General features: G+C 37.1%; 1 protein-coding gene across 4 annotated transcripts in view; it reads left to right on the forward strand.

Moving 5' to 3' along the window:
• Positions 1-13714, forward strand: part of Rab28 (RAB28, member RAS oncogene family) — a 153211-nt gene extending 139497 nt beyond the window's left edge. For 3 of the 4 annotated variants that reach the window (XM_013503325.1, XM_005402540.2, XM_013503326.1), the window contains exons 6-7: positions 7031-7108; positions 12905-13714. In XM_013503325.1, the coding sequence (XP_013358779.1) occupies positions 7031-7108; positions 12905-12997 (171 nt within the window). In that variant the 3' untranslated portion in view covers positions 12998-13714. Of the gene's footprint in view, positions 1-7030; positions 7109-11719; positions 11815-12904 lie in introns of all 4 variants that reach the window. The other variant, XM_005402541.2, reaches the window with a different exon arrangement.
• The last annotated feature ends 307 nt before the right edge of the window (positions 13715-14021 follow it).

Here is a 14021-nt window from a genome sequence, read left to right on the forward strand (position 1 = left end):
TTGATAAGGTTGGCTAGGGGTTTATCAATTTTATTTATCCTTTCGAAGAACCAACTCTGATTCATTTAGTTTTTGGAGGGCTTTCTTTGTCTCAGTTGCATTAATTTCTGCCCTAATCTTTATAATCTCCTACCTTCTTTGGGCTTTGGGCCTGACTTGTTCTTCTTTCTCTAAAAGTTTCAGGTGCAGCATTAGGCTATTTGTTCTCTTTCTGTTTTCCTTATTTGTGAGTTCACCACTATAAATTTCCCTCTGAGGACTGCTTTCATTGTATCCCACAGATTCCTGTAAGTTGTATTTACATTTACGTTTGTTTGTAGGTATTGTTAAATTTCTTTTTTAATTTCTTCTGTGACCCATTGGTTGTTCAGGAGGTTATTGTTCAATTTCCAAGTGTTTATGGAGTTTTTGGAGTTCCTTTTGTCTTTAATTTCCAATTTCATTGCACTGTGGCCAGATAATATGCTCGGGATAATTTCAATTCTTTTGCCTTTTGGAAGGTATGCTCTATGGGCTAAGATGTGGTCTGTTTTAGATAATGACCCATGTGCAGCTGAAAAAAATGTGTATTCTACTGTGTTGGGGTGGAACACTCTGTATACATCTACTAAGTCCATTTGTTCGCAGATTTGGTTCAGAGCTGTTATTTCTTTGCTGACTTTTCGTCCAGTTGACATATCTCTTTGTGTCAAAGGGGTGTTGAGGTCCCCTGGTACAATAGTGTTATTAATTATTTGGGTTTTCATGTCTGTTAAGATTTGTCTTATATAGTTTGGTGCTCCAATATTTGGTGCATACATGTTAATGATTGTTATCTCATCCTCTGACAGTTTTCTCCTAACAAGGATGTAGTGACCTTCTTTATGTCTTTTGATTGTTCTCAGTTTGAAGTTTACATTGTCTGCAAGCATAATAGGTACACCTGCTTTTTTCTACATTCCTGTTTCATGGAGGATTGTTTTCCATCTTTTGACTTTCAGTCTGTGGATTTCCTTTTGAGTAAAATGTGTTTCCTGTATACAGCCTGTTGGTGGATTTTGTTTCTTAATCCACTCTGCTAGTCTGTTTCTTTTGACTGGAGAATTGAGGCTATTTACATTTATAGTTATAACCAAACTGTGTTGACGTGTCATTGTCATGTTATTTACTTGCTGTTGGTTTCCTACTTTTCCTACCTGTTTAATTACTTGCTCTGGTTGAAGGTTTCTTTCAATTGTTGTTTTTGAAAATGTGGTCATTTTTTCTCTGTCTAGAATATCTTTTAGTACTCTATGCAACGATGGTTTGGCACTCATGAAGTTCTTCAGTTGTTCTTTGTTGTGGAAATATTTTATTTCTCCGTTGAATTTGAAGGCTAGTTTGGCAGGGTACATCAGTCTTGGTTGGAAGCTATTTTGTCTCAGGATCTGTAATACTTTGCTCCAAGCTTTTCTCGATTGAATGGTTTGTGTTGAGAAGTCTGCTGTGATTGTGATGGGCTTCCCTTTATAGGTAATCTGTTTCTTTTCTCTAGCAGCTTTTAATATTCTGTTCTTTTGGTGCAGATCTGGGATCTTGACTATTATATGTCTGGGTGTAGTTTTATTTTGGTTACGTCTAGTTGGAGTTCTATATGCCTCATTTACCTGTATATCAGGTTCTGTTTCCATGCTTGGGAAATTTTCTATTATTTCTGCAAATATTCTTTTTATGTCAGTTGTGTTGCCTCCTGCTGTTTCATTGACTCCTATAAGTCATACATTATTCATCTTTGCCTCATCTTGCAGCTGTTGCATTGATTTTTCCTGGTTCCTTGTTGATTTGAAAAGATCCTTTCATGATCACTAGCAGCCATGCTGTCTTCAAAATTGGAAATTCTGTCTTCTGCTTCATTCAAATGGTTTCGGCAGCTTTCAGTCGAAGCTTTGATTTCCTGGATGTCTCTCTGAATCTGGTTCATGCATTCTGATTCCTTCCTATATTGTTCATTTAATGTTTCCGTCTGTTGCCTGTGTTCATCTATTTTTTTATATGTTTCTTCTTTAGATGTGCTGAGCAATTTTTCATTATTATTTCATTTCATTTTTTGCCTGAGAGATTATTTCTGATCTGATGTCTTCTATGGCCTGATGGAGTTGTTTCTTTACTTCCATTGCAATCATTTCAGCAATTTCAGGTGTGTGTTTACCAAATTCTCCTATGTCGATGTCTCCTGGACTTGTTCTGAGAGGGGTGGAGTTCTGAGATTGCTTTTTAGTCCTTTTTCTTATCATGTTTGATGTTGGTGGTAGAGTGCTCAGTCTCTTTCCTCCCTGTCAGCTCAGCAAAGGTGACTAGCCTCCCTAGTTTTCCAGGTGGTCAAACTTGCCCCTCAGTGGCTGCTGAGGTGTGCTACTTAGTCTGGGTTCTTCTAGCAGTTGGTGAAGTTTACCTAGTTCTCCCAGGTCTCAGATGCCAACCACAATGCTGTCAGGTCACAGACAATCTGATCCAGTGTCCCCTGACAGCTCAGAGCATGAGTATGAACCAGAAGTGGTCTGCACTGGTGGTGTGATCACAGACCACTTGGTCCTGTGATTCCAGGGAGTTCAGGGCAAAGGTAGAGCCCAGACAATGACAGCAGGGTCTGAAGTTGGTGGACTGCGTGATTCTTTGTCTACAGGCCTCTCACCGCAAGCAGAGGAGCCAGAGGAGGGCTGCACTGGCAGTGATCGCAGACCACCTGTTTCTGTACTCCCACCCTGATGGGAACCCTGGAACCCAGATGTGAATCGCAGCTTCAGCAGTTTTGTGGACCACCTGCTCTGGGGCTTCACGTGTCACTGGACATGCATGGGCATGCCCTACACAAACCCTGGTGTTAGTGGGTTTGCGGGTCCCTTGAGACAGTCTCCTGTATGCCCAGGGCTACGGAGGGTGGAGGCACAGACTGCAATGGCGGCAGCGTTCTGAGTCACCGCCTGCTCTGTTCCCAGGAAGGAGATGAGTTGGCTACCTGGTTCTCACAGCATTCAGCTATGAAGCTTGCTGTGAGCAGATTGTGGGCCTCCTGATTCTGTGTCTGCCAACCACTCGCAGTGCGCACAGGAGCCAGACGCTGTGGTTTAATATTTAATGTTTTTCCTTTATAATATCTTTCACAGATTAAATGACTAGGCTAAATATTAAATAATATAAAAGGAGCTTAAACTTTTTTTAGGTTAGACTCATTTAATTTGGCCTCTTGGTGCTCTTTCTCCCAAAGCCATGTGCAGATGGGCAGATACCCGTACATGCCATTCAAAGTACAATATCATTGCTTCTCGAGAAACTCATCTATAGATTGGTTTTCTATGCTCAAATCTTCCTAGGGGTCTTTCACCATTTGGGGATTATTTTAACTTCTAATATTTGAGCTTGTGTTTAGCTTAGTACTCTTTGGGTACTTGTGTTGAGCCACCGTTAAAAAGTGATTGTTTTCTTTATAGATACTACTTTGAAATGAGTTTTCAAAGTGATCTCCAGGTCCAGGGTAATTCCCTTCATTACTTGCAGAATTAAATTCCTGGCTTACTGTGATTCTATGATACTACCATTTCCCTGATTGTTAATGATTTCAGTCTGTTTATTTTGTCCTCCACCTCCTTTGGGCCACCCATTCCTGCGAGTGTCATTACACATCACTGTAGTCCTGTGTCATTGCAGTGTCAGAGATTCTGATCATAATGATCGACCATTCTGTCTTTCCTGCTCACACCCTAAGTGTCCTAACCCAGTCATTCTTCAGAGCTAGCAAGACCTATAAGACATAGGTCTTTATGAAATCCCTAACCTTCTTTGATGGCCTTAATTTTCTATTCCTAACTAAAGCTCATGCATTGTTTTGCTTTCTCCTCTTTAACTTTGTCAGACTTACTTGGCCAAATCTTAATTCTGCTTTAAATCAAGCCTCCACTCTTCAGTGGTGGCACACATGGATGTGACCACAGAGAAACAGAGGATGCCAGAGGTTTCACATTGTTTACAGTCACTATCTCAAGTGGGCCCTGGATGCTGCTCTATAATTGTACCATGTGTCCCTGCTCTCGTCTTACCATCTTACCTACATGACTGTTTCATAGTTTCTCTTCTCTCTTCAGATGTTCAAAACATTCTGCGTTTTCTTAGCTGATAACCATGTTTCTTATTTTGTAAGAATTTGAAACAAACAGAAGACAGCTTCCACATACCCCTGCCACACATCTACCCAAATACCCCATCCTCTCCCTGCTACATTTGTTCCCGTCTTCGGTCTTCCCTGTGCTTACTATGGGAACTCTGCTCCAACCTAGGGCAACTCCCCAGGGCACACCACTCCCATTTCTCTTTGTTGAATTGCTTCAGCAATTCTCTCTCTTTCATACGTCATCGTTTTTTTGCCTTCTCATTAATTCTGTCAGCATATAAAATATTGTGACTTATCTTAAAAGCAAGCAAATTCTTGATCCTGCATCTTTCTGTACCTATTGCCTTATTTCTTTCCTCACTTTCTTTTTTTTTTTTTTTTTTGGTTTTTCTCCGGTACTGGGAACCAAACTCACGACCTTGCGCTTGCCAGGCAGGCGCTTTTGCCACTGAGCTAAATCCCCAGCCCTCTTTCCTCACTTTCCAGCAGAATGTTTTGAAAGACATATCACCTGTTCCTCTCCCTCAAGTTTCTCTTGAACAATTCCAATGGACTGTTGTATTTCACCCAAGTTGCTATAAGCAATGTAGTTACTAGTGACCTCTTATTTGATGAATCCAGTGATTACTTCTTAATCTTCCTCTTATGTAACTTCACAGCAGCATATACAGTAGTTGATCACTGTCTCTTTTTTGAAATGCTTTCTTTATTCAACTCCAGGATACCATACCCCTGGTCTTTCTTCTATCTCCTTAATCTATCTTTCTTCCTGCCCTCCCACTGCCTTTTTACTCCCTCCCTCCCACTCTGTTTTTCTTTTTTCTCTTTCTTTCTCTCTCTCCCTTTCTTTCTTTCCCTTTCTTTCTCTCTCTTTCTCTTTCTCTTTCTTTTCTTTTTCTTTCTTTCTTTCTTTCTTTCTTTCTTTCTTTCTTTCTTTCTTTCTTTCTTTCCTTCTTTCTCTCTCTCTCTCTCTTTCTTTCTTTCTTTCTTTCTTTCTTTCTTTCCTTCCTTCCTTCCTTCCTTTTTCTCTTTCTTTCTCTCTCCCTTCCCCTCCCCTTCCCTCCTCTCCCCCTTCTCTCTCTCTCTCTCTCTCTCTCTCTCTCTCTCTCTGTCCTGTTGTTTATTCCATCTTATCACTGTAACATGTAACTATTGGGGTACTGTAGGGCACAGTTCGTGGTGTCCCTTTTTTCTAAACATATTCCCTTAGAACTTGATTTAGTTTCTTGGCCTTGCCCAGACCTCATCCCTGAGCTCTGTATTTCTGTATTGAATTGCTCACTCAGTAATGCCACAGAGATGCAGCTCTGTAATTGTACTATATGTACAATCATCCAACAGTGTAACACACCCAGAACTGAGATGCTCATATTTGCTCCTCAGATCTCTCCCAGGCTTCCTACTTTAGTAAGTGGCAGATAGAGTCTACCATTTGCTTGAGTGAAGAAGATTTTGGAGTTATCCTTGACTACTCTGTTTCTCTCAAAACCCACATCTATCCACCACTGACTAACTCCTGTTGGCTGTAGTTGGAAAGTATACCCAAAATGTGGTGACTGTTTCTTACCATCTCCACTGATACTAATTTAGTTTGGCCTCTACAGTCTCATATATTAGTCTCCTTGCTGATTTCTCTTTTTGGTTCACTGCTATTCTTTAACAAATGCTGAGTACAACATCTAGATTGGTCCTGTTAAAATAAAAATCCCATCCGGTCAGGCTCCCATTGCTTCCATTTTGCTCAGAATAAATAACAAAGTCCTTCCAGTAGCCTATGAGATCCTACATGGTTGGTACCTTCTTCTTGCTCGTCTTCTTTTATACTTTCTTTCTCTCTGTTCCATCACGCTAGCTTTCCTGTTGTTTCTTGAACATTGATAATCAGTTAACTGAAATGTATGCTTTTGGGGAGTAAAAATGGCATAAATCTTATCAGGAGTATAAAAATAGCATAAACTTTTCAGGAAGTTGTATTTCCTTTTTCTCCCTTTTTTATTGCTATATGTTTGCAATACATAATAATTGTAGTCATTGTGAGGAATTGGTACATACATATAGCATATTTTGATCCAAATAAAAATTAAATTATTAAAGATGAAAAGATGAGAATTTGGTAGGACATTATCTAGCATAGATAAGTGATACTGCAGTAAATATCAGTACTGGAACTCTAGGAATTATAGTGGAGCTGGCATAAGCTAACTATAAATATAAAAGGCAGTTTATAGAAAAGTGCTTTGATGGGATATATTGTTCTTTACTGTGAGTTGATAAAATACAGTAAAGAGTACCAAGTTGTTTTACTTAATATATGGAAGATTTTCTGAAATTAATAAGAGAGGCACAAAAATTATTAGTGTGTTGGAAATTAAGACCTTTTAAGATAGACTGAGGCTAGGTCAAAAGACCAGCATTGAATTGGAAGTAAAAAGCCAAAGTAGAAAGTATAGATTAATTTATTTTCATTTCTTCAGGAACTATGGGGTTTGGTATGGTAATAAGTATTTATATGTTGTCATTCTGTTTTTAAAGTGGCAACTGTAATTGTCATATTAGATCTTTAAAAAATGTCTATATTTTATTTTATTTTTTTTCTTGATACCAGGAATTGAACTCACAACCTTACGCTTGCCAGGCAGGTGCTCTGCCACTGAGCTATATCCCTGGGTCCTAAAAAATGTCTATTTTAATGATAAGTGTAATTTAGTGAAATGCATGGATTTTCAAATTGTGTTTTAATTATTTAAAATTATTCCATTTAATACATTGCTGTATTTTACAGAGATATTTTTGGAATTACCTGCTACATCATATTCTTGCTGTTTATCATTTTTTAGAAAGTTCAATTTATTTAAAGGTAACAAGTGTGCCTGTTTTAAATCATTTAAATCTATTTTTGTTATGTAGGTCTTCCTGTGTTTTCAGAAAGTTGCTGCTGAAATCCTGGGAATCAAGTTAAACAAAGCAGAAATAGAACAGTCACAGGTGATTATCCTGAGCTGTATAGTTTAAAAAATTAATGAATTTTGTACAATACATTGACTTTTACTGTTCATACTTATGCATTCTATGTACATATGCCTAAAAACTCTTGGAAATAGATTGCGTATATAAATCATTGTTTATTGTGAAAGATAGAGAATGTTAACTTTTAACAAAATATGATAATCTTGAAACAATTTTGTCCTCTGTGTTGGAAAAAAAGGTGAAATTTATAAAAATTTTATCAGTGGTTACTTTATGAATTAACTTTCTGGCCATATTATCTTATATTTTTTACTTCAGTTCTTTGAGAGCTGTCTATTCATTTTTAAAATACTCTTAGTGATCATGATATTAATTCTGGGTAGCCTAATAGTGTTTTTTGATAATCTGATAGTATTATTAATTATTGAAGGTTTCCGTGTTCTTTCACTACTACTAGACAGTTGTCTTAGATTGAGAGCTTACCATGAATACTGCGTGTGAAGAATTTAAAGATGACATAATTTCACTCTATTTCACGTTTGATAGAATGGAAAATTAGAAAATTAGAGCCTATTGTTTAAAGTTGAGCTTCGAAAATGGTTTCATTACAAGGAACAAACTAACATTTCCCCTTACTTTCTTCCAACACCCCTATTGCATGTAGCTAAAATGATCTTTCCCTATCTTTAAATTTTTCTTCAATTCTTTTAGCGTTAGTTTTATGTCATATTCGCATAGTCACACTTTGGATATGTATTTATGTTTGTCAAAGTAATCAGAGCCAGTACCAATTGAAAATTGTTACACTGAAGTGACTGTAGGACTTAAGGTATTTGGAACACTACAGGTTTGCTACTTTTAATTACTATCACTCAGACGTTCATTTCATTATTTTCTGTGGGCAGACAAAATGGTAGGGTATTGTATGCTTTGTAAATAGGTCCCATTACAAAAATAGTTACTTGCTTTTGGCTTAGGAGCATACAAGAAAGAAGTCGCCATGATTTATGTGAACACAGACTTCTGTGACCTCAGAGCTCACATGGTTCCTCTGTGTTTCAGCGTCTGTTTCTAAATGATATTTGTCTCTGGTTAGTTGGAGAGTCTGTGAATGATTATGAAGCAACAATACGTAATTTATTGATTATATATTATATATGCAGTGTAGTGGTGGGCCTGAAAGAGTCTTAAAGAAATTTAAAGTGTAGTCCCTGCTTCCAGAAAGAAAATTGTGTGTGGTATCTCATTTAATTTTCATAGTAACTCTATGGAGCATGCGGCATTCCATCATTTTATATTGTCACAATCCTGAGACTGTGGAAACAATAAGTAACTTGATCACTAAGCCATTGTTAGGTGGGGGAGGCAGGATTTGAACCTATCACTGCCTGACACTAGAACGTCTGCTGTTTTACCCTATCATTTGAGGGAATGTACACTGGGCAGTTTGGTGTGCAGGGAAGGAAAACAGCTGAACAAGGAGCTGGCGTGAAAGTACCTGGGTAGAAAAGCTTACATTGTATTTTAGAAACTGAAGAGCAGTTTGATTAAAATACATGACCATTTGTAGTGCCATATATAGGGAGTTTGAGAATAGATTATTGGGATTTATGCATGCCCAGCTGGTAAATTTTTTCTGACCTATTGCGAATGGGAAATACATATTTAGACAGGGAATTAAGTGAAGCAGCTTTTAGTTAGAAGTAATCTGTTGGGGTATTTTTGTGTGTGATTGGATGGGAAGGAGACAGAAGTAAGAAGACTGGGTTACTGCTGTTGTGATGAATGCCAGAATCAAGGCAGAAGGAAAAGAAAGGCTGAATTTAAGAGACATTTCAAGGAAGAATCTGTGGGTTTGTGGAGTGATTGGATAAGAGGAGGAGATCCAAGTACCCTGAGATTTCCTGCTCAGAGGAGGACAGGCAGAGCTGCAGGGAGTGGTGGGCTGTACCTACGGGGAACTGAGATACTTTTTTTTTGTTGTGGTACTGGGGGTGAAAGCCAGAGCCTGGCACGTGCTAGGCAAGAGCTCTATCACTGAGCTATAGCCCCAGCCCTTTTAAAATTTTGAGAAAGAGTCTCACTAAGTTGCTCAGACTGGGCTTGAACTTGCGATCCTTCTGCCTCAGCCTCCCAGAGGTCTGGTATTAAAGTTGTGTGACACCATACCTGGATTCTATTCACCTTTAAATTTGTGTTTAAATAAAATTTTAAAAATCAGATGGAACTTTAGATACTGTATAGATAAACCTTGTGTTTTATGGATTAAGATAGTGTGAAGACCAAAGAGCTGAAACAGCTTACCCAAAGCTATGAATGTTCTGGCAGCACATAATGACTCATCATATGGAAGAATAACTTTTCTATTTTAGCACCTACCATATACATTGTACTGTGCTTTTTAACATGCTCTATCTGTACTTCATATGGTAATCTGTGTACACTTAGAATAAATGTCAGTCAAAGTATTCCTTAATAGTTTACATATCCTTATGTGTCTCAAGAACAGAGACCACATATTGTTTATCTAAATGTCTGCAGTACCTAAGTAGTGACTGGCTTTGAGTGAGTGGCAGTACAGGATGTTTTAGCTTTCATAGTACGTTTCCTCCCTATCCTGGACATGACAAACTATGGCTTTTGCAGTGGTAAATACTGTCTAGATTAGACACAATCGAACAATTGACCCAGTTTATTTCAGTGTCTTCCCAAGAGTCTGCCTGGGTTCTTTATACCTATTCATTCCCACCCTGACATTGCTTTCTTACTTACCCTTTGGGTCTCTGCCACTTCCACATCTACTTGTTAATGCTCCTTGACAAGATCAGATTGCAGCTGCTCTCTCCACACAGCTCCTGTTCTCTCATGGCTATTTCATTATTTGTTACTCTTTTGACCAATAGGGAAAATAGTTGAATGTGCTTCCTGGCTCATAAAATGAAGATGGATGTTGTGTAGGTAATATTTTCTCTGAAATAATCAATAAATGCCTTGTAACCAAGCCAACTACCGTGAAACCACCTACCATATCTTTATGATATAGAAACTGTTTTCTGCTGAAAGGAAGCAAAGTTTTGAATCTAAAGAGCCTTTGTTATGGTTTCCAGTTTGGAAATAATTGTACAAAACTTTATGTTAGATAGTTAAGATCCCCCCAAAAGGTGCTGCTGTATTAATTATTTTTAATGTGATGAAGTGAATGGTGAAAACCCAAGTCAACTACATTAGTCAGTACTTTGATCAAAATATCTTAAGCACACAGGTCAGTAACCTGGTTGTGTTTATGATAGGCTTTAAATCAACATTGTGTTGGATTAATGAGTTGCTGATTATGAAAATCCCTTCTCCTCATTGTAACCTATAGTTTAGTGTGAAACAGTTGGGTTAAGGAGGTCAGATAATGGTATACAACATTGCACTGAGGGACCATTCTCACACCTCCTCTGGGGGTCAGTGCTGCTTCTGTTGATAGCATTAGGCTGTATGCCGAGTAAATCATGAATCTTGCCTGACAGTTAACGCTCCTGCTAGAGAATTTAAACTGAACCAACCTAAGCTGTTACCACACATTCATATATCTTAGTATCTTCTTCACATACTCCTAATTGTTTATCAAATATTTACTTATAAATGTCTTCACAAAGACATTTATAAGATGTTTTTACATATGTAAGATGTTTTTACATATGTTGATAAATTAATGAATGCTGTTACCAAGGCAGGATTTTTAAATGAGATATTTATTTTTATATGGAAAAACAAAGATAATTTCAAATCTAAAAAAGAGAACATGTTCTCTATGATCCATAGTTGTCTTTTGTGAACTTTTCATCCTAAGGATTTTAGCAATTAGAAGTATGGCAGGGTAGTTTTAATTTTTGTTTAGCAAAGTGTTTAAATATTTGTAAGCAACAGCTGTTGTGCTTAAATATATTTCATGTTTTTTTTTTTTATGTGACCCACAACTACTTTTTGAACTGGTACATTTAGAATCATGAAGGTTAGGGTTTGGAGGAGTGGGGGCGTGAGCATTGAATGAAATCTTGGACAAGTAAAAAGATTAAGTATAAAAATTGCAAGTGAAATATATGTGCCTCTGATTTCTTCATTCCTTTCCCCACTCTCAAAGATAAGTCACTCCTTCCTTTGTGTTCTCACAGCATAAGCCTACTAGGAAAGCTCTTCTACCTTATGTATCAATCAAGTGCTGGTCCAGGGCAGCTTATGAACAGATCCAAGTAATTTACCCGTGCATTGCCAGTATAGGGTGACCGGCATATAGTCAGTCTTCAGTAATGTTTGTTAAAGGAAATGGAATCTGCTTTTCTGTACTTTGGCCTGTGTTACCAAAACTAGAACTCATGATTTATCTGGAAAGTTCAATTGGCCTATGTATTTCAGTAGTTAAATAGGATTATAAAGAATAATATTTATTGGGTTTCTGTTCCTTTTCTTTCCTTTTGTATGCATATATTGTGCTGTTTCATTTGTGACATGTTTAAATTTATGTGTTAATTTTCTTTTTCTACCTTGGTGTTCCCTTCTATTGTCAGTCATTGATTTTCTTTTTGTCTTTTTTTTCCCTCCTTCTTCTTTCTCCATCTTGTTTTTGATGTTTGGAATTGACAGCATATTGTCAGGGCAGAAATAGTGAAGTACCCGGAAGAAGATAATCGGCATGCCAGCTCTTCTCAGAGTAGAATCTGTTCAGTACAGTAGTGCAGGTATTGATAGATAAATCATTGCAATGTGGGGAGGGGGGAGGCCAGTAAATGCTATCTTGTTCTTTATTCCTTGCGAATAGAGAATTTCATATGATTATTGTACATTTTTGTAAATTAATAATGCGTTGATTCTGATTTAGACCTGAAAAATTTTGCTGGGAAACTTACAAATTAAACAAGAAATACCGGCCAAATTAAAATAACACTTCAATTACTTTTGAACGTATTTGTCTTTATAGTTGTGTGATTATACTTGGAGTGAAATGGAGGATTGGGACCATTATTTTATTATTCATTCTTTACTATTTTTCTTGAAAAAGCCTGATAATTGAAAGAGTATTTGAAAAATTTGTCTTGAATTGCCTTTCTTTGTCTGCTTGTATGTGCAAACTTAGTAAGAATTGAAAGCAGTGAAGTGTTTGTTTTAATTTAAATTATTTCTTAGAGATGAATTTTAGGGCGTTGTGTTTAATTTATTGCTTCAGATATTCCTCTATGGGTGAATTAGAGAGAAGGAGGGAAACAAAGGTGTCTTTTGTTTAAACTATTTTTAAAACATGAATATTAGATTAATTTCCTAAATGCCTTATTATACCATAATTTTTTAGAGTCATTATTCATAACCCAATTGTGAGCTCTTTGGAAGTAAGTTAGAATCTTAGGAGGAAAGTTTTAAAAACTGGAAAAGTTGTAAAAATTAGTTTGTTCAAAATACTTGTACTTTTTACCAGTTCACTGCTGTAAGCATTCTAAGAAAAGTTATAGCTGAGTATAATGGCTTATGGAAGTATTAATAAGTAGTGAAAATGTTTCCTTTGCTACAAGGCAGTCTTACCTGTGAATTCAAATGTATATGAATGATTAGTTTTAATTCTTTTGCTTTGGATTATAAAGCCAGTGCCTCCTTTCAAAAGGCCAGACAACCAACAAAAAAACTCATATCTTTATTAGTTCTGGTTGATGCTTTTCATATCAACTTCTGCTTCATTGTGATGTTTATCACCAGGAGTTCACCAAATTCAGAAAATAAAAATATACTGTGAGAAGCTCTTTCTGATATCCTGATAATAACCCTTTTCTTTTGCAACAGAGGGTGGTGAAGGCAGATATTGTAAACTACAACCAGGAGCCCATGTCAAGAACTGTTAACCGGCCTAGGAGCGCGATGTGTGCAGTTCAGTGAGCGCATTTTCCTTCTGTGTTGCTAATGCTGGCTGCCCTCTACCTCTGAGTGTGCCCAGCCTGTCTAGGAACTGGTTTTAGCAGTGACCATCTCTGTAGTGCTGTCCACACTTTGCTCTCATCACTTCATCAGTAAGTATTGCCTCAGAGCCCAGGCAGCTCCTTGGACTGGATAAGAATTCAACTTCGGGACTGCACACTTGAAGATCACGGTGGGACCCCCAATATCTGGAGTTAGATTGCTGCATTGAAAAAGTGTGACGATGCTTCTTTATGTCCCTGCTTCTTTTTCCCTGATGTAAAGTTTTTAAACCAAATAGAAAACTGTCCAAGTCTTTATCATCAGCCAGGATATTGTTACTGCACAACTTAATTTTCTTATCTGAATTCATGTATGTCAAAGTACACTTCAGAGTGCAAATATTGAAATAAGTAATATATTTTACGTACAGTTACTTAAAGAAGCATTCTTTTTTTGTCTATTGTGAGTGAAAACATACAAAGCTGTATCTAACTGAAAATGCTTGAAATAAGGTTGTAATAGAAATATTTTTTCATTTTTCAAAAAGGGGCCTAAATTGTTTATATTATAGTTTTAACTCACAAAGTAGTGAGTATTTGATATTGTATTTTTATTACTGTATCATGGTCATTGCATATTGTATTATACTCGGCTTAGATGGCTTTATGAATTTTAATAAATGTTCGGCTAATGTTCCTTGTGGAATTTTTCTTACGAACTGCATAAAAGCACACCCAGAATGAGTTATCACATCCTGTTGGATTATTGTGGATCATACTGTATCTGATGTTCAGATGTTGTTCCCTCACAAATAAATTTATTTCTCTTCCTTTTTGGGGGGGAGCTTTCTTTCAGCCATTTTCCTTTTGATTACAGAAAAAGAGTAGTTTTGGATACACAGTAGTCCTGTGAAGATTAATATATGGTCAGTCACTTTGAGCTGTTAACTTGTCTTATTGGTCTGCTTAAAATGGACCCATGAAATATGGCCTGGCCTCAGGGG

This window comes from Chinchilla lanigera, unplaced genomic scaffold (assembly GCF_000276665.1).
Source record: "Chinchilla lanigera isolate Chin_1 unplaced genomic scaffold, ChiLan1.0 scaffold00079, whole genome shotgun sequence".
Lineage (NCBI taxonomy): Eukaryota > Metazoa > Chordata > Mammalia > Rodentia > Chinchillidae > Chinchilla > Chinchilla lanigera.